Here is a 17,363-nt window from a genome sequence, read left to right as displayed (position 1 = left end):
AGGATATCGTGCAGATGCTGACCAAGTACAAGGAGCTGCAGGATATCATTGCGGTGCTTGGTATCGACGAGCTGAGCGAGGAGGACAAGGTCGTGGTGGACCGCGCGCGCAAGGTGACCCGGTTCCTGTCGCAGCCGTTCCAGGTTGCGGAGGTGTTCACGGGCATGACGGGCCACTACGTGCAGCTGGCCGACACGGTGGAGTCGTTCTCTGGGCTGCTGATGGGGTCGTACGACCAGATCCCGGAGATGGCGTTCTACATGGTTGGCGGCATCAAGTCTGTGCTGGAGAAGGCGAAGGCCATGGCGGAGGAGGCTGCGGCGATGGAGAAGCAGCGTCGCGCGCGCCAGGCCGCGAGCGCCTCGGACTCGCAGTAGGGCGCCAGCGACGCGAGACGCAAGTGCGCGACTGCGTGCTTGGCGGCGTGTGCCTGACAGCCACGGAATGCCCCACGTGGCGAGCGCGGTGTATCTCGTGCTCTTACATGTTTTCTGGTCCACAGGCAGCAACGTGTGGTACAAGGGAAGATGAGGGGTGCGGAGTTTGTCCTCGGGCCGCTTTCACACCCGTTTTTCTTTGTGTCGTCGCCGCGTGTCTGGCTGCGTGTCGTTCGTGTGGTGGGACTCCCATCGAAACCGTCGGACGTTTCTCTGTAGTGGGTTTATGCTCGTCCTCCTGCGCTCTCGCTCGCGGATGCGCTGGGACTGATGAGCAGGCCGGTAGCGGTACCGTTCTTGGTTTGTTCTCCTTTTCTAGCGGACCTGTACGTGAGCTAGTGTGACGATGGCGAGGGAGCCGGGGGAGCGGGCGTGCGCGTGCATGCGGGGAGGGGGCGGTGCGCAACACGTGTGCGCGTGTTCGGTGTTCTGAGCGCGTTCGCGCGTGCATCGGCAGTGGCTCCCGTCCCTTTCGCTCTCCCTCTCTCATATTCCATTGTGGATGCGGTCCTCATGTTCTTTCCGTTTATTTTCTCTCCCTCCCTCTCGCTCTCGCTCTGTGTGTGTGTGTCGCTCTGCATACAGGGATGATACCGAAGCGACACACGCACACAGAGGGAGAGGGAGGGAGAGTAGTTGTAGCCATAGTAAGGCGAGTGCACGCCATGGTAAAGATACACACACACACACATACCATTTTCTTCCGCCCCCCGCCCCCCTCCCTCTCCTCATCTCACTCTGACCGCACACACGCACACGCACACACACACACGAAGACGTATTCGACGTTTGCGCCGTGGCCCGCGAGTAGCTCGTGCGGTGCTGCGCACGGTATGCCTGTGCATCTCTGAGAAGGAGTGCTCGAGTCAGTGGGTGGTTGATGTGTGTGGTGTGGGGTGGCGGTGGGGGGTTGTTTTTGGGTGTCATGGCGTGTGTGTAGACGTGCCAGAGTAATGTAAGCAGCGAATACCCCCTGAAAAGGGAGAGAAGGACATGCATGACACTGAACGAACAAAAGACCGCTGCACAACAATACAGGACAGGCGGAAAACATGTGGCATGTGTATGTGTGTGAGTGCGTGTGTACAGCTTGAGCGGGGCGGGCGGGAGGAGGGAGTGAAATGCCGCCCCTTTCCCTCTTCCCTGTTCTCTGCGAGCGCCTCCCTTGCCCGCCTCACCTCGCCTCAGCACCTGTGCGATAGTAGTGCCGTGGCGAAGAAATGGAAGAGTGAGGCGATTCGGGACGGCGAACGTGGCAGTAGTGCTCAAGAAGTGACCAAGGGAGCGGGAGAGCTTGAGTGCAAGGCAGCCGCATGGCTTCCGTGCCGAGGTGCCCGCTCCCTCCTCATCCGCCTTGGCGCAGTCATCCAACCTTCCCTCATGCACTCTTCTTGATGGTGGACGTGGCCCCTCTCCCGGTTTGCTTTCCACTGCTCGTCCCTTCCTTTTCCCTCTCCTCCATCGTCAACCCCGTTCTGTACCGCCCGCCGCCGCCCACCGCTGGTGCTGCTCACAATGGACTTCATCTCTGGCTGTATGCGTGTGCGCGCGTGTGAGCGGTGCCTGCCGTGCCCGTCACCCCTGCACTGACGCATCTCAGCTGCTACGTTACACCTCTTCTCGTTCCGCTTGTCGCCATTGCTCCCCCACCCCACTCGGCTCATCCTGCTTAGGCGGCCTCGTTTCGCTGCCGTGTTTCTCTGGCCTCGCGTGCTGCTGCTGCTGCTGCTGCATCGCTAGGCGCGCGTGTGTGTGTGCCTTCCTGTGGCGTGCTTGCTCGAGGGAGGATCGGTTCGGAGGGAGGGGGAGGGCTCACGTGTGTCTACGTGTTTTTCTGCCTCTTCTCTCGATTTTCTCTTGCCCTTGCTTGGGCCGTCTCGCGCTGCCGTACGCACACCCACACCCACACCCACACCCACACCCACACCCACACCCACACCCACACCCACACCCACACCCACACCCACACCCACACACACACCGACTGATTTACAGGACGCCTTCGCTGGCGTTGGCGTCATCTCCGTCTTTTTCCCATTGCCCCATTTCTCTCCGTCAAACTTCGTTTTTGTGCCCGTGCGTGCACGCGTGGGTTCTTGTGTACGTATAACCTCAGCCAAAGAGCGGCTGCGGCGTCGCCATCCTCCCGCGCCATTCTCCCCCCTCCCCTCCCACCCCAACAGCCCTGCTTCTACCCATAAAGTCATGCTCAACTGGTGGCTCATTGTCCTGATCATCCTGGTGGCGCTCGTCTGCGTCGGCCTCACCATCTACACGTTCATCTACTTTCAGTCGGAGGAGGACTCGAAGTGGGACTGTGTGCCGAAGGCCGTCGCCGGTGTCGGGCTCATTCTGGCTATGGGCAGCATCCTGCTCGTCCCGTACGATGTCGCAAACTCGCCAGACCCCACCGTCGCTCACAAGTACGCCCAAACACTCAATACGCAGCTGATGTGGGAAATTGTGCTGTGGATGATGGCTGCCATGGCGGTTGTGGTGTGCCCCTTCTTCATGTTCTTCTACGAGGCGTATGACCCAGATAAGCCGAGCTTCGGCACACAGGTCGCACACGGCGTCATCTCCACCGTTATCATCGCCGCCCTGTTCATCCTTATTGTGAGCCTCTGCTACAACTTTCAGGGCGTCGCAGACATTGCATTCCAGGCCTACAATGGCACCCCACAAATGACCTTGCCGGAGAGCTCTGCCATCAGCTACGTGAGCGACTCGATGAGGTCGACCGTCACCGTCCCCGTGAGCATCTACACCTACTGCATTGGCATGCTCTGCTTCTTTGGGTGGATCTTCTTCTTTTTCTACGGCGGAGCCGGCATCGTTGCCTACCCCATGAGCCTCATCCAGGGCTTCAAGTCGCGCCCCAAGGCCATTAGCGCGAGCAAGTTCGCAGAGGAGATGGCCGTCATTCTGGCCAAGGCGGACGCCATGCTGGAGCTGTGCATGGGGCTGCAGCAAGAAAGCCGCGGCAGCATCTCGCGCTCCACGAAGAACAAGATCAATATCCTGCGCAACGAGGTGTACTTTCTGGAGGCACAACAGGCGCAGCTCATTTGGGCATACACGAAAGCCGGTGGCTCGCCCTTCATTGTGTATGGCAAGCTGGCGCTAGGGGTCGTGTGCATCGTCACGGCGGTCATGTGGTGCCTGCAGATTTTCGTCTACAACACCTTCGACGCGGACCCGTTTCTCAACACGCTGCTGCTACGCCTCAACGACGCCTTCGCGTTGTGCGGCGTCTGCGCCTACGGGGTCCTTGCCTTCTACCTCACGTGGTCGACGTTCCAGGGGCAGATTGCGCTGGGGCTGCGCCTTGTCTTCTTCCAGATACACCCAATGAAGAAGCATGACACGCTCGTGAACGCCTTCCTGTTCAATGTGAGCCTTCTCCTGATCACCTCCTACGCCGTAATCTACTTTGTTGTTCACTCCTTCCAGGACTATGCCACTATGACCGCCATCAACGGTCTGATGAACGTCTTCGTGACGCGTCTGCGCGGCATCGGCGTGGCTATTAGGTGGGCGGAGTTCTGCTTTTTGGGCATGTCGTTGCTGACGCTGATATGGATGGCGGCGTGCCCCAAGAGGAAGAGCCGCGATCCGACCAAGCTACGGCTGGATGATTTGAGCTAACCCAAAGCGTCCACACCGAGCACCCCTTCCTCTCCCCCTCTTAGTTCGTCCGCTGCGGCTGCTTCGCCCCATCCTCTCTCCTTTCTGTGTGTCGCGAGTGCTCTGCCGTTGCGGGCTATGATGCAGAGCGGGAAGGGGGGAATGACAGGGCGCCATGTTCGTGCGTGGGTGCGTGGCGCTTGGCCTCCGACTTGCGCGTGCTTCTCTTGATCTTTTTGTTTTGTTTTTCATCGCTTGCTCGTATCCACGCAGCCACAGTCAGAGCCCTTCTCTGTCTACTCCCCCCCTCCTCCCTCTCCCGCTGTTCTTCGCTTCTGGTGTGCTTGCTGTTCCGCCCTCTCGCTCCGCGCGAGTCGTCGTCGGTGTGTGTGTGTGCAGGCGCGTTTTTACCCGCACAACTTGCTGAGAATTGCCACGCAGTGCCGCGCAGTCTTTGGACGCCACGCACGCCTGCATACGCAGTGGTGTATGTGTGTGCGTGTATGGCGAAAGTGGTCACTCCCCTCTCACTGGTTGCTGGGGTTCAGAGGAGGGAGATGCCCCGCCTCCATCCGCGCCTGCGTTTATGTGCCGCGGGTCCTACACCGCTCGCCAAGGCGTCATCTACGCACACCCCCTCTTCCTCCTCCATGCCCCACTCCCACCCCTGCCTGTTGCTGTCCGTCGAGGCTGCGCAAGGCCCTCTGCATACGATACGCCGTCACCATGACACCGACTTTCTCCCCCACTTTTCCACCCTGTTTCGCCACTCCACTGACGACCTTCTTGCTGGCGTTCTCTCTCGCCTCCGCCTCCGGCATTTGTGTGCGCTGCTGAGCGGGTCACCCCTGCCCTTCGCGTGCAGCTCGTGCGCGCAGAAAAGGAGGCCCACGCGTGTCAAACAGCGAACCAACGCAGCGCGCACACGTACATTGGCGCACAGAAGGCGCCTCTGAAGTCTGCTGCTGCTGCTGCTGCACCTTTGTGTGTGTGTGTGTGCTACCTCTCTCGCTGTTCTGACGAGATCGTGGGTGCCGATTAGCGTCGCTGGCCCCTCGCGCCGCCACCACCCCACCGTCACCGCCGCGGCACACAGCGATCCCCATGCGCGTTACGCTTTTCGGGTCTCCACCACCGTGCTTGCCCTTGGCTTTCTATCTTTTCTATTCGTTTCGCGGCCCGTTCCAACCGCTTCCTCGCCGATTCACCCCTCTCCCTCTATCGTAATGCGTCGACCAGCGCAGCCGACCAAGACAAGGCTGGCAGACGAGGAGGTGCCTGAGCTGGCCTTGGTGCCAGACGGCGTCTCTCGATGGACTGGCGCGGACCTCGATGCCCTGCGCAATGCTGCTCGCCGCGGCGGTGCGGATGCGGCGCAGCAGGACCTGGAGCGCAAGCTGTGCCGCACCATCGATATCCTCGGCGCCCGTAGCCAACAGGCGCAGGAGATTAACTCCGTTCTCACCTCTGTGGCGCGACTCCGGGAGAACAGAACCTTCCGGCTCTACTTGCTTACCCAGAACCACCGCGGTGCCGGCATTCTGAAGGTGGGGGTGAAGAAGCTGTTCGTGACGCACCCCGTTACCTGCGGCCTGGTGGAGGTGGACCCCCTCTGCGTGCTGGACTTCTACGTGGACGAGAGCTGCCAGCGGCAAGGGTATGGGAAAGTGCTGTACTCGCACATGCTCAAGGCGGAGCAGGTGCCCAGGCCCGAGGTGCTGGCCATTGACCGCCCCAGCAACAAGCTGCTCGGCTTCCTCAGGAAGCACTACGGACTCGCCGCGTACACGCCGCAGGTGAACAACTTTGTCGTCTTTCATAGCTTTTTCGACCACACCACCGTGTCTGAGCGCGGCAAACTGCTGCGGGCGGCGTCTCCTGCGCGCGCATCGCCGTTTCCGTCCTCCACGAGTGCTGCCACCACCATCGGCGGTGCAAAGGAAAAAAACTGGACACCCGGGTAGACACTGGTATGGCAGCGCCCTCACCTGCTGCTGCTGCTGCCTTCGGCACTCCTGGTCTACCCGGGCTTCCACTGTTGGCGTCGCCACCACTGCATGGACTCGGTCCTGCGTCACCGGCTCTGCCGCCGCGACAAAGCCGTGCGCCGCGTAACATATATCCGATATGTCCTGCGCGCGTGCCCTCGCTCACGCCTCTGAGGGTGTCGGTGCCGACATCGGCGAACAGCGGCCCACCTGCGCCGTTGTCACTACTGCCCCCCGGCTGCTTCGCGAGCCGTCTCACCACCGTGTACGAGCCGCTGATGTTTCAGACGCAGCCTCCTACCCAAGAAGCCCTTGGGTCGACGCAGCGCGAGCCACTTCCACTGCGACCACTGTTGCCATCTTCCTGCGAGGCCGCTCCTCAAGAGAGGATCACGCACATCGTAATGTCGCCGTCGTCCAGCGTCAGTCACGGTGCCTCTATCCGAGGACCTGCCGGTGCCCGCACTGCGCCGTTGCCTCCGTCACCGCTGCCTCGTGCCGTTCCGCCGGGCTGCCGCGGAGCCAGGTGGAACGGGCTAGCGTTGGCAGCCTCTGACGGCGGAGGCTGTCGCGACGACCGCAGCAGCGGTTCCAGCGCACGCGAAGCGGCATGGAAACCGACTACTCAGACGCCGGAAACGTACCGCCGAGGTGCCCTGTACAACATCATCAGCAACCTTCCCTGACGCCAACCGGAGACTGTGGGCACATGCCTGCAGAAGGTGGGTGGTAGTGGGGAGGAACATGCGCGGTGTGTACGTGTACGTGTACGTGTGCATGTGCGCTGGGTGGAGAATCGTTGAACATGAGCTCTGATACATGACTGATGTGTGCGTGCGTGCGTGTGTGTGTGTTGTATGTATGCCTTCCACCCTCACCCTCTCCTCTTCCCCGGCGTTTGCGGGTCTCGGGCACATATGGGAAAGCCGGACACCAGGGGGCTCCTCTCGTCCTCGCACGAAGGCGCATGCGCGAAGCAGTGACCACTTCCGTCGTGCGCGCGCCTGCGCCTCCCCTCGCCCTTCCAGGGCGATGATGCGTGCCCTCGTCCCTCCTGCGCCTCTTCCTCTGTTGCGCGCTCACCTACCTGTTGCTCTCTGTCTTCCCCCTCCCTCCCTCCCTCCCTCCCTCCCTCTCTCTCTCTCTCGCGCGAGCTCACGGCTACCCACACACGTGTGGGCGTGGGACACACGTGGACTGGACTGCGGGTGCTCGTTTTCGTGTCGAGGTCGACGACAAGCCAAAGCAGCAACGGCAAAAGGAATCCACACACGCCCACTCCTGCCTCCGCCTCTTCTCCCCGGACGCGGCACTGCCCTGCGCCTCACCAGCAGCCATCTGACCGCCGCAGTCTCTCTCTCTCTCTCCCTGCTCTTGCCCCCTCTCCCCCGGTAAGCTTGGAGGGCTGGGGAACGGGACGGACGTCCTACTGCGCACGTGGGGATTCTGATTACGAATGCTGCCATCATTCATGCTGCTGTGGGTCAGATTGCAGGCGCCGCATGGGCCCGTCCATCGCCTCGAGGGCCTGGTTCACAGCACCTGCCTTCAAGCGACTCTCAGCAGATCGGTGGAAGGCGCCCGCGCCCGCTGCCGGGAGACCAAGCGGATGAGGGCATGTGTCTCGCTGGTCACCCACCCTCCCCAAATCGTGAGAATCCGTGCGTACAACGGTGCAGGCCGTCGTTGTCGTCGTCTTCTCGATGGCCTACAGCGTCGCATTCAACGGGACGCGACATGGCGCCACGAGAGAACCGCGACACTGCGCTGACTTTGAAGAGGGCGTTTGACTGCCTCCTCACTCCGGCGCGGCTCTCGTGCGTCCTCATCCTCTACAGCGCATGTCCTCGGCACGAGCGGACGGTGGACCCCGTGCGCCCCTGACGCTCAACCGAGAGCAGGCGCATGAGACAGTGAGGCGGGACGAAGAGAGCCCCCGCTCACAGAAGAGCGAAAAATCGGGGTGCCGCCACGGGCACGCGAGATGGGGGCACGGCCCCGCCGACCGTGTAGGTGCGCCGCACATGTGAGGCGCCGTTTCTTGCTTGTCTGCTGGGGCTGTGGCTCCCCTTCATGTGGATGGCGCCTCTGCCGTCTGTTCTGACCGCAAGGGCCATCTCATCTCCATACGCTCCTGCAGTCAACGCACAGCTCCATGACTGCACGCCTCCCCTGCCATACGTGATTCGCGGCTCGTTGCACACAATGCGGCGAAACGTCCGCCGACGGGCCGAGCCGTGATCCTGTATACCGAGCTCTAAGAGACACATCTGGCGAGACGGGAGAGGTGCGACAGGCTGGGGTGGAAGGGGCGGGTGGCGCCACCTTCTCGTCCGTGCACACAACACGAGCGCACCGGCACGCCCCTTGTATGCAAACAGACGCGCTCTATGCCGCGCCGGCGTGGCCCTCGGTGTAAGCGGCCCGGCCGCACACACCACCCCAGAGGTCGGACCGACTGGGACGAATGTGCCGACTCGCGTGATCGCCTGCCTGCAACGCCCCTCTCGCCTCTCCCCCCATCCCTCCACACGCTGGCGAAGGAAAGGGCGTATTCACATACGCACACGAGTGCAGGCTGCTCCGTCAGCTTAGAGAAGTGAAGCACCCACACGCCCGTGCACACCCAAACACACACAGTGTGCACTAGCAGGAGTGTCTCGCACTCTACCCCCGCGTGTCTGAGTCGTCTACTCGTCGTTGCCGTTGCTGTTGCGCCGGCGACTCTCCACCTCTCGTTGACCCTCGCCTTTTTCTTTTCTTCTGTTAGCGGCTGCTCTCTTACGCGTCGACTGCTGCTGCTGCTGCATACATCTTCCTTTCTCTCCGTTCTGTTCCTAATACTCGCAACGGCAAGTCGTGCACCGCTATGCCCAAAGGCCCTCGCACGGCTGAGGTGTCGCGGCGCCTCGTAGACGCCTACGTGACGGCATTACGCCAGCACCTCCCAACGTACTGCATTCGTCAGCTCGACAAACTGCCGAGGGCGCAGGAACGCCAGCTTACTCGTCTACGCCAGTCCTACCCCGGCACCCCGGCGGAGCTGCTGTACCTTCTTCAGCGTGTGAACGGAACGTGCTGGGAGACGCTGCACGCCCCGCCGGGCTCCGTGCCACCGTCGGCTGCTGCGGCGCAGCCGCATTCGACGTCGGCGAGTGCGATGGTGACTATGTCCGCAGGGGAAAGCGGTAGTGTGGCATCCACCACGTCTACCGCCACCACCACGACAGCAAGGCCGGCGGCAGCCGGCGCGTCGCCTACGGCGCCGACCTACAAGACGGCCGCGAAGAGCTCCACCAAGGCGACGGCTGCTGCTGCGATGGCCTCCGAGGCGGCAGCCTTTATAAAGTCACAGATCGCCAAGAAGGTGCACACAATGGCCGGGCCGCGGCAGCGTCGCCCGCTCCCGCATTTTGTCGCTCTGCCCATCCTCGGCTCCACATACACGAGCTGCCCATACTACCTCAAGTCGGTGGAGCAGATGCTGGTGGCAGAGCAGCAGTTCCCGCCGCCTCCTGCTACGCTGCCCGATGAAAGCGAGGGGTGGGCCCCCCCAACGGCAGCCGCTGCAACCCAATCGTCGTCGCCACCGCCTTCTTCCACACCAAAGCCGTCTTCGCCGGCGTCCACCGCCACCGCAGACGGGGGGTTGCGTGACGCTGCGTGTGTGACAGCGCAGTGCAGTGGCGAGGGCGGTGCAGCGGGCGACGCGCCACCGTCTGCCGCGAGCTGTGTTACGCCCAAAGCGCACTCCATCGCTTCCGTGTACTCGGGGTACAAGATTATTTACGGCGCTCCTCCGCCGCCGCCGCCATCGTCGCTCCACGCCGGCAGCGCGTTGAACGCAGGAGCATCGTATGGCGCCCCTGCTGGCGATGCAAAGACATCCTTTGCGACGACGCCGACGCCGTTCAGCGAGGAGCCGTGTGTTGTCTATGTGGACCCTCGCATCGATATCCACGCCAGCTTTCACCAGTGGCTCGTGTTTGCTGACAGCGTGCAACCGCACGTGCGGGGCTCAGCCCCGATAATCCCAGATGCTGATCCTGCCAAGATGACAGCGGCTGCTGCGACGAGGAATACAGCGGACAGCTCAGGGTTCGCTCCTGCGCGGACCCCGTCCCATGCACGTACGCCGCCGTCACCGCCGAAACACTTTGCTACCTCGCGACTCTACATCGACTTCAAGCCTGCCGAGCTTCACGGTGGCGTGTATGGGCAGGTGATCCAGTTCGTGCATGGGAATCCGGACAGCTTCTCCGTCGTGGCAAGCGACTTCGGGGAGTACTTGAAGTACATTATGACGGAGGAGTACGGCTTCACAGAGGAACTCGAGGAGGACGACGATGATGAGGGTGTCCTTGTGCCGGAAGAAAACCACGACACGCCGCCTCTGACGGGGCCAACCCCACCCATCATCACATCCGCTGACGGTCGCCCACTAACGTCACCGACTTCATCGTTGGCAGACGTGCAGAAGAAGCGGTAGCAAGACGAAGAGGGAGCGGCGCTTCGCGGAGGAGGCGCGGCTGACGCGTAGAGCCGCTGCCGCCCCAGAGGGATGCGCCTGTGCGTGCTTGTGTAGGAGCGTCAGATGCTTTGGACGCGGCTCGCTCATGCGTGACCTGGCTGATACAGAAGAGCACACACACACACACACACACACGCCTCTCTCTTCTCGTGGTTGAGAGGGGAGGAGGGGGGGGAGTGTGTATGGCTGCATGTGCGACTCCGTTCTTTGCGCATACGTTGCTCCCCTTTCCGAGCCCCCCTCCCCTCCGCCTGATGGATAGGTATATGTTTGTGCGTGTGGCATGTGTAGTGTCTGTGTACGTGCTGTATCTTTGGCTTGGCAGCCGTGTGCTGTGTCGGGTGGTGTGCGCTCGATGCTACTTGGGCACTTCTTCTCTGCATGCGTGCGTGTGTGTATGTGTGCCTCTCTCCGTGTGTGTGTGTGTGTGTAGAGATTATAGGTGAAGAGAGCGCACACGCACAGAGCCAGCCAGAGACACGGACAGGGCATACGTGCAGCGGCCTACCGTTTGGGGGGGCTCAAACAGCAACAGGACGGCAAACATACACACACACACACACAAGCATATCGGTAGAAGCTGTGCCTGCGGTGTCGTCCCCCTCTCTCTCCCCTCTACCACCGGCTCATCCCACCCGCCTCCCCGCCTCCTCGCTCCGCGCCGCTTGATGCGAAGAGCGACACGGCTGTAGTCCAGCATGGCAACAACTTACGTAATGTTGCACCACCTTCACACCATAGGGGCATGCATGCATGAAGGGGAGGGTATAAGGGGTCGAGAGAGGGAGGGTTGGTCAAGGAGGATGGGGATAAGGAAGAAAGCAAACGACGGAGTGGGGGGCCATCGGGCGAGGTGTGCGTGCGCGTGGTGTTTGGTGAGGCATGCGCACACCTCACCGACCCCCCATACTTTTCACCATCCCCCGCCATGATGCGGAGGTGACTCTTCTCTCGCCGCTCTATGCGTGTAGAAAGGACGTTAGTGGCCCGTGCTCGGGGGGACGATGTGACAGGGTGCGCGATTTCTTCGCCAAGGGGGCGGGGCGGGGCGGGGGGAGGAGGAGGAGGGAGACACACGTGGCCACCGCCCCCCTCTCTCTCTCTCTCCTCGTCTTCTTGCGGTATGCTTTTTTGTTTTGTGGGTCATGTCCATGGAGATGCTGAGTTTGCATGTGCATGGCAAAGGGTTGCATGTGGACTTGTGGCTTCACGACTCTCCTCCACTTCTTCTCCGCCACATCCTCTCTCTTTTGTTGTCGTTACATCGCCTCCGCATGCTCATGGATCTTGTTGTTTGTGCGCGTCACGTTTTCTGTTGGCCGACTCCGAACTCCTGTGGTGCTTATCCCTCTTCTTGCTTTCTGTTGTGGCAACACTGCCTCGCGTGCCCTCCTCGTCGTAGTATCGCGATACTGTCTCGGTAGCACACCACAGTAAAGGGAATAATAAAAAAAGGCACCCATTATCATCGCCACCGCGACCGCGACCGCCCCGCTCTCCTCCTCGCTCTCCTCCGCGCCATACACGCACAAGGGCCTTTCTCCACCTCGGATTTTCGCTACACGTATCTTTTTCCTGCGTCATGCCGCGTCCGTTCGGTGTTTGGGCTCCGGCCACGACGCTTGCCGAGTATCGCGCACGCATCCCGAACCCTTTCGCATACAGCTTCAAGTGGGTCTACGCCATGAAGAAGGAGGTTTTCTACTCCCCAGAAGCGATGGCGCACTTCAAGGACCCCCAGCAGTTTAAGGACGCAGTTGACACCGTCATCGCGATGCGTGTGTCGGACAAGATCTTCGGCGAGGGCCAGAAGCTCCCCCGCCACCCGGTCATTCTCATGTTGGTGGTGCTCGCCACGCACGGCTTCATCATATTCAGCGGTCTCAAGTACTACTACGGCACGTATATGCCGGCAAACAACCCGACGTGGCGCAAGACAGTCAACAAGGAGTGGGAGGAGGCCATCAACAACTCCCCGTGGGACCACATGTCGCACGTGTGGCAATACAGCGACCAATACGCGGCCGCCCTCGGCGATACTGCTGCTCCTGGCCAGCGCAAGTTCTACATTCCCGCTTAAGCTGCACTGGCCACACGCTAGCGCAGACGCACACGCGTGCACACACACACACACACACACAGCTAAACGTGCGCGTCCTTCGGTGCCTGTGCGTGTGGCGCACACCCACGCATCGTGCAGCCGGGTCTCTGCTTCCATCACACTAAAGCCGTCCTCCCCATCGTTCACCTTGCGGCTGCTGTTTTCTCTCCGCGATGCAGCCGGTGGGAGCAATCTCTGGTAAGATGATGTGGGCCTGCCTGTATACGCCACGAGGCAGTGCTGAGTCATCGGTGGCCGAGGCTCTTCCCTCTCCTGCCCTCCTGTGCGTGGCCGGAGTCTGTGTACGGGTCATCGGCGAGCGTGCATGTGTGGGTTTCTGGGAGTGGGGGGAGGGGCGAAGAGCGTCAGGCTGAGAGCGGTGCGCTTCTTCCTGGCGTTTTTCTCCGCGCTGAGTTTATGTCCGCGTCGATGCCGGCTGTGTACACGTCCTGTGCGCACATTTCTCGTTGCTGCGCTTTTTGTAGTAGGGATCTCTTCATTTCTCGCGCGTGACGACCGTTCTTCACGACGTTGACGTATGGCCTGCTGTAGCGATGCATGTACTGACAGGCTCCCATTGGACACGGAGCGCCTTCTCTGACGAATCTTGCCTACTCGTGCTCTTGCGCATGTGGGTAGGTTGCTTGAGGAGGTTGTAGCTGTGTCCTTGTGTTTGCGCCTGCGCTCACCTCGGCACGCCACGTAATACGTTGGTGAGATGCGTGTGTGCGTGTGTGTAAGAGGCCTCCTCCTCCACCCCCACGATGCGTCCGCACGCCTCTCCGTCTCCCTCACGCTTCACTTCTCTCGCCATGCAGGAAAAAGGGGATGGGGGAGGGAGGGGGGGGGGTGCACCCGTGTGTGTGCCTGTGCGTATCCGTGCGCTGAGGCTGCTGTAGCTGAGGCAGCGCACATGAAAGGCACCTCTGCCTCCTCCTCCTCTCTTCTCTCCCTGTATGTATGTATGTGTGTGTCGCCGTCGCCGTCGTCGTCGTCGTCGTCACTGTTGTTGTTGGGTGCTGTTCTCTGTTGGTCTGTCTTTAAAAGGAAATTGTGTTTTCTCGTAGGGTCTACCTTTATATATATATATATATAGCTTTTCTTCCGGCGACGTACTTCTCGTTCCCACCGACCCACCACTCTGTCTCTCCTTCTCGCGTTTTCATGCGCCACCACACACACAGAGGCACAGAGGGAGAGAGATACCCGGCAAGTGGGCTTACATGGATTTGCCTTGATCCAATGCCCCTCCTCCTCTCCTCCTCCCTCGTCCCCCATCGTCTCCCTCCGTGTGTGAGTGTGTATGTGTGGTGGATCCCTCGTAGTAGCCGTAACGGAGTAGCGACGGTATGACGCAAGACACGTAAAACAGCACAAGCGAATACACGCGCCAGCAAAAAGGGTCAAGGCCGAGGTGGCACCGCTGCCCCATCCCCCACTCTCCCTCCTTACCCCAACGAGGGACGGGGAAAGGGGGGAGGGCGGCGGCGTGGCGTGCGGACAGCCGGCACTGTCAGTGCTTTGGCGCCCAGCGACGGATGTCTGGACTCCACCGCTGCAAGGCTTTTTTTTCTTTTTTTCCCCCTTCGAAGCGGTGCGCAGCGCGAGTCTGCAGCTAGACAGAATACCCGCGTGTGTGTGTCTCCATTATCCATGCTGGCCCGCAGGTGGGCTCGTGCGCATTCTCCCCAAGGACGGGGTCTGGTGGGTATGCCCCGACGTGCGCGGTAAGGTGGGGGCTGGACAGAAGCGGGGGAGGAGGGTGATGGCCACGGAATGTCCCTTCTCCTCATGCGCCCCCCTCCCTCCCTCCGCATCACTTCATTATCCCTCGCTCGCTCCCACGCCTTATGCACAGATGGGCTTTCCTCTTGCGTGCGATGTGTACGCGTGCCGCTCATGCATGCCTGCATCGTTGTGTTTCTCCATGCCTTTTCATTGCCTCCTCCCCCTCCTCGTGCTCCGCGCCATCCCTCTTCATCTGTTATATGCCTTGCATCCAATGCGCACACAACTCTTCCTTCTCGGCGCGCACAACCTGGCTCGCTCCTCAACATCGCCACACACACTCCCTCCCGGCTTCCCTACCATCCTCCTCTGTACATCACGTGGTCCCCACTCTCTCATGGTGGCGCCTACGCACGCTGTTTCGCTGCCTCCATCGACCGCACTTCGCACCGCCGCCTCTGCATCGGCTTATCTCGGGTCCGTCTCTCACCCGAGGCCCTTTAAAAACGAACACCAAAAGAGAGCGTAGCATCGGCAAGACATATACGCACACGTACACGCACAACACGTGCATCTACTCCCGTCTCTCCCTCTCCCTCTCCCTCTCTCTTCCCCTTGCCCAGTCGTCACTCCCCCCCCCCCCACCGGCACGCGTCGCCTCCAACAATGCTGCGCGCCACCCTCACCTGCCTGGAGATGGCCCCCAAGGTCACGCACATCCAGGACAAGCTGTTGATCAACGGCAAGTTCGTGTCGGCAGTGTCCGGTAAGACGTTCGAGGTTGTGAACCCGGCGGATGAAAAGGTGATCGCGAACGTGGCGGAGGCCGAAAAGGCAGATGTGGACCTTGCCGTGAAGGCTGCCCGGCGCGCCTTCGAGTCCTTCCGCTTGACCGACTGCCACTGGCGCCGCAATCTGATGCTGCGCCTGGCGGACATCCTGGAGAAGAACAGCAAGGAGATGGCTGCGCTGGAGAGCCTGGACAATGGCAAGCCGTACGAGGTGGCGCTGAACGTGGACGTGGCACTTTCGGTGGAGTGCTTCCGGTACTGCGCCGGAATCGCGGACAAGGTGAACGGCACCGTGCCGCCGCGCTCCGGCAACTTCCTCGGCATTGTGAAGCGCCAGCCGATCGGCGTGTGCGGCCAGATCATCCCGTGGAACTTTCCGCTTCTGATGGCTGCGTTCAAGCTCAGCCCGGCGCTTGCCTTGGGCAACACAGTTGTGCTGAAGCCCGCGGAGCAGACGCCGCTGAGTGCGCTGCGCCTTGGCGAGATGGCGATGGAGGCCGGCTACCCGGAAGGCGTGCTGAACATCTTGCCGGGCTTCGGCCCGACCGCAGGTGCGGATCTTGCGCGCCACATGAACGTGGACAAGGTTGCCTTTACGGGCTCGACCGCTGTTGGCCACCAGGTGATGCAGATGGCGGCGGAAACCAACCTGAAGAAGGTGTCTCTGGAGCTTGGCGGCAAGTCTGCGCTGATCGTGTGCGAGGACGCCGACTTGGAGGAGGCGGCGCAGGTGGCGACGACCGGTGTCTACTTCAACACGGGTCAGGTGTGCACAGCGTCGTCGCGCATTTACGCGCACGAGTCCGTGTACGACGAGTTCGTGTCGCGTCTGCGCAAGAACGCGGAGGCGCGCAGGGTGGGACCGGGCAACGACACGGCGAACAATATGGGCCCATTGGTGTCGAAGAAGCAGCACGAGCGGGTGCTCACGTACATCGAGGACGGTGTGAGGGCTGGCGCGACGGTGGTGACTGGCGGCAAGCGGATCGGCGACAAGGGCTATTTCGTGCAGCCGACCATATTTGCGGACGTGAAGGAGGACATGCGGATCTACAAGGAGGAGATCTTTGGCCCCGTAACGTGCGTGATGAAGTTCAAGGACATGGATGAGGTTGTGAAGCGGGCGAACAACAGTGTCTACGGGCTCGCTGCTGGCATCTGCACGCGCAGCATGGACACGGCACTCCGCTATTCGACGTACCTCGACGCCGGCACGGTGTGGGTGAACACCTGGAACGACTTCTGCGTCTCGATGCCGTTTGGCGGCTTCAAGCAGAGCGGCATTGGCCGAGAGCTCGGCAAGGAAGTCGTTGACATGTACACGGAGCCGAAGGCGATTCACTTTGCTCTCAAGGGGCCCATCGTCAAGCCATAAGGAGTGCGCAAGCAGAGGGTGCGCCTCCATCCTCCCTCCACCGCACTCTGTACGGGTCATTCACCTTTGCTCCCGCCCCTTCAGTGGTGTGCGAGAGGGTGGGAAGCGGGGGGTGGGGTGGGCGGCGGCGGCGGCCTTCGCGCACACCCATGCACGCCTGTTGTGTGTCCACTCGCGTTGCTGCGTGGGACTGTTGCGAGAGGTTTGTGCTTTACCCTTTTCTCCTCCTCCTGCCTTGTTGCTAGCGTACAATATGGGGGCGTGCCAGTGCGTGCTTGAGTGCGGGCTGCGCTTCACCTCCGTTTTGCTCTTCTGTTGTTTTTTTGTTTTTCTACAGGGGGGAGGGGGGAGATGACGCCGGGGAGGAGAAGAGAGGAGCCCGAGAACGTAGCCGGTGCGCACTGGCGGGCACCCAGAGGGAGGGCGACGACAGAAGCAGGGTGTTGTGCGACACGCGCTTTTCACACCTTCGTCCCTCTGAAGTAGGCGAGAGCTCGCCGCTGCGACTTTTCGTTCCTCCCCTTACCCTTTGCTGCCTCCCTTGCGGTGACACCTCGACTGCACGGGGGGGGGAGGCGCACCTTTCCTCCTCTTCCCCTTTCTTCTTTTTTTTCTTCACTCCATCGTGCGCGTGGGCTAAAACCGCCAGTGACTGTGGCGTGTTGGTGCGGAAACTCCTTTCGTGTGGTTGAAACCGGCGCTGACACCACCCCCTCCACCCCCTCCTCCCCCTCCCCCTTTCTTGCCCACGCACCCTACTATGCGGCTGGTTAGGCGCACGCACA

At 61.3% G+C, this 17,363-nt stretch overlaps 5 protein-coding genes across 5 annotated transcripts; all 5 read left to right on the top strand.

Annotated features, from left to right (window-relative positions):
• Positions 1-2,642: 2,642 nt before the first annotated feature.
• LMXM_25_1160 (conserved hypothetical protein) lies at positions 2,643-4,085 on the top strand (the record flags this gene model as incomplete). Its single annotated transcript, XM_003876122.1, has 1 exon — positions 2,643-4,085. The coding sequence occupies one exon, from the start codon at positions 2,643-2,645 to the stop codon at positions 4,083-4,085; it is 1,443 nt and encodes a 480-aa protein (XP_003876171.1).
• A 1,205-nt stretch (positions 4,086-5,290) lies between these two features.
• Positions 5,291-6,028, top strand: LMXM_25_1150 (conserved hypothetical protein; the record flags this gene model as incomplete). The annotated part of the gene is made up of 1 exon (XM_003876121.1): positions 5,291-6,028. The coding sequence occupies one exon, from the start codon at positions 5,291-5,293 to the stop codon at positions 6,026-6,028; it is 738 nt and encodes a 245-aa protein (XP_003876170.1).
• Positions 6,029-8,921: 2,893 nt separating this feature from the next.
• On the top strand, positions 8,922-10,541 carry LMXM_25_1140 (hypothetical protein, unknown function; the record flags this gene model as incomplete). Its single annotated transcript, XM_003876120.1, has 1 exon — positions 8,922-10,541. One exon carries the CDS (start codon positions 8,922-8,924, stop codon positions 10,539-10,541), a length of 1,620 nt encoding a protein of 539 aa, XP_003876169.1.
• Positions 10,542-12,165: 1,624 nt separating this feature from the next.
• On the top strand, positions 12,166-12,663 carry LMXM_25_1130 (putative cytochrome c oxidase VII; the record flags this gene model as incomplete). Its single annotated transcript, XM_003876119.1, has 1 exon — positions 12,166-12,663. One exon carries the CDS (start codon positions 12,166-12,168, stop codon positions 12,661-12,663), a length of 498 nt encoding a protein of 165 aa, XP_003876168.1.
• Positions 12,664-15,078: 2,415 nt separating this feature from the next.
• On the top strand, positions 15,079-16,578 carry LMXM_25_1120 (aldehyde dehydrogenase, mitochondrial precursor; the record flags this gene model as incomplete). The annotated part of the gene is made up of 1 exon (XM_003876118.1): positions 15,079-16,578. One exon carries the CDS (start codon positions 15,079-15,081, stop codon positions 16,576-16,578), a length of 1,500 nt encoding a protein of 499 aa, XP_003876167.1.
• Positions 16,579-17,363: the final 785 nt, after the last annotated feature.

Source organism: Leishmania mexicana, chromosome 25, assembly GCF_000234665.1.
Source record: "Leishmania mexicana MHOM/GT/2001/U1103 complete genome, chromosome 25".
NCBI classification, from domain to species: domain Eukaryota; phylum Euglenozoa; class Kinetoplastea; order Trypanosomatida; family Trypanosomatidae; genus Leishmania; species Leishmania mexicana.
This window is presented reverse-complemented; position numbering and strand designations above follow the sequence as displayed.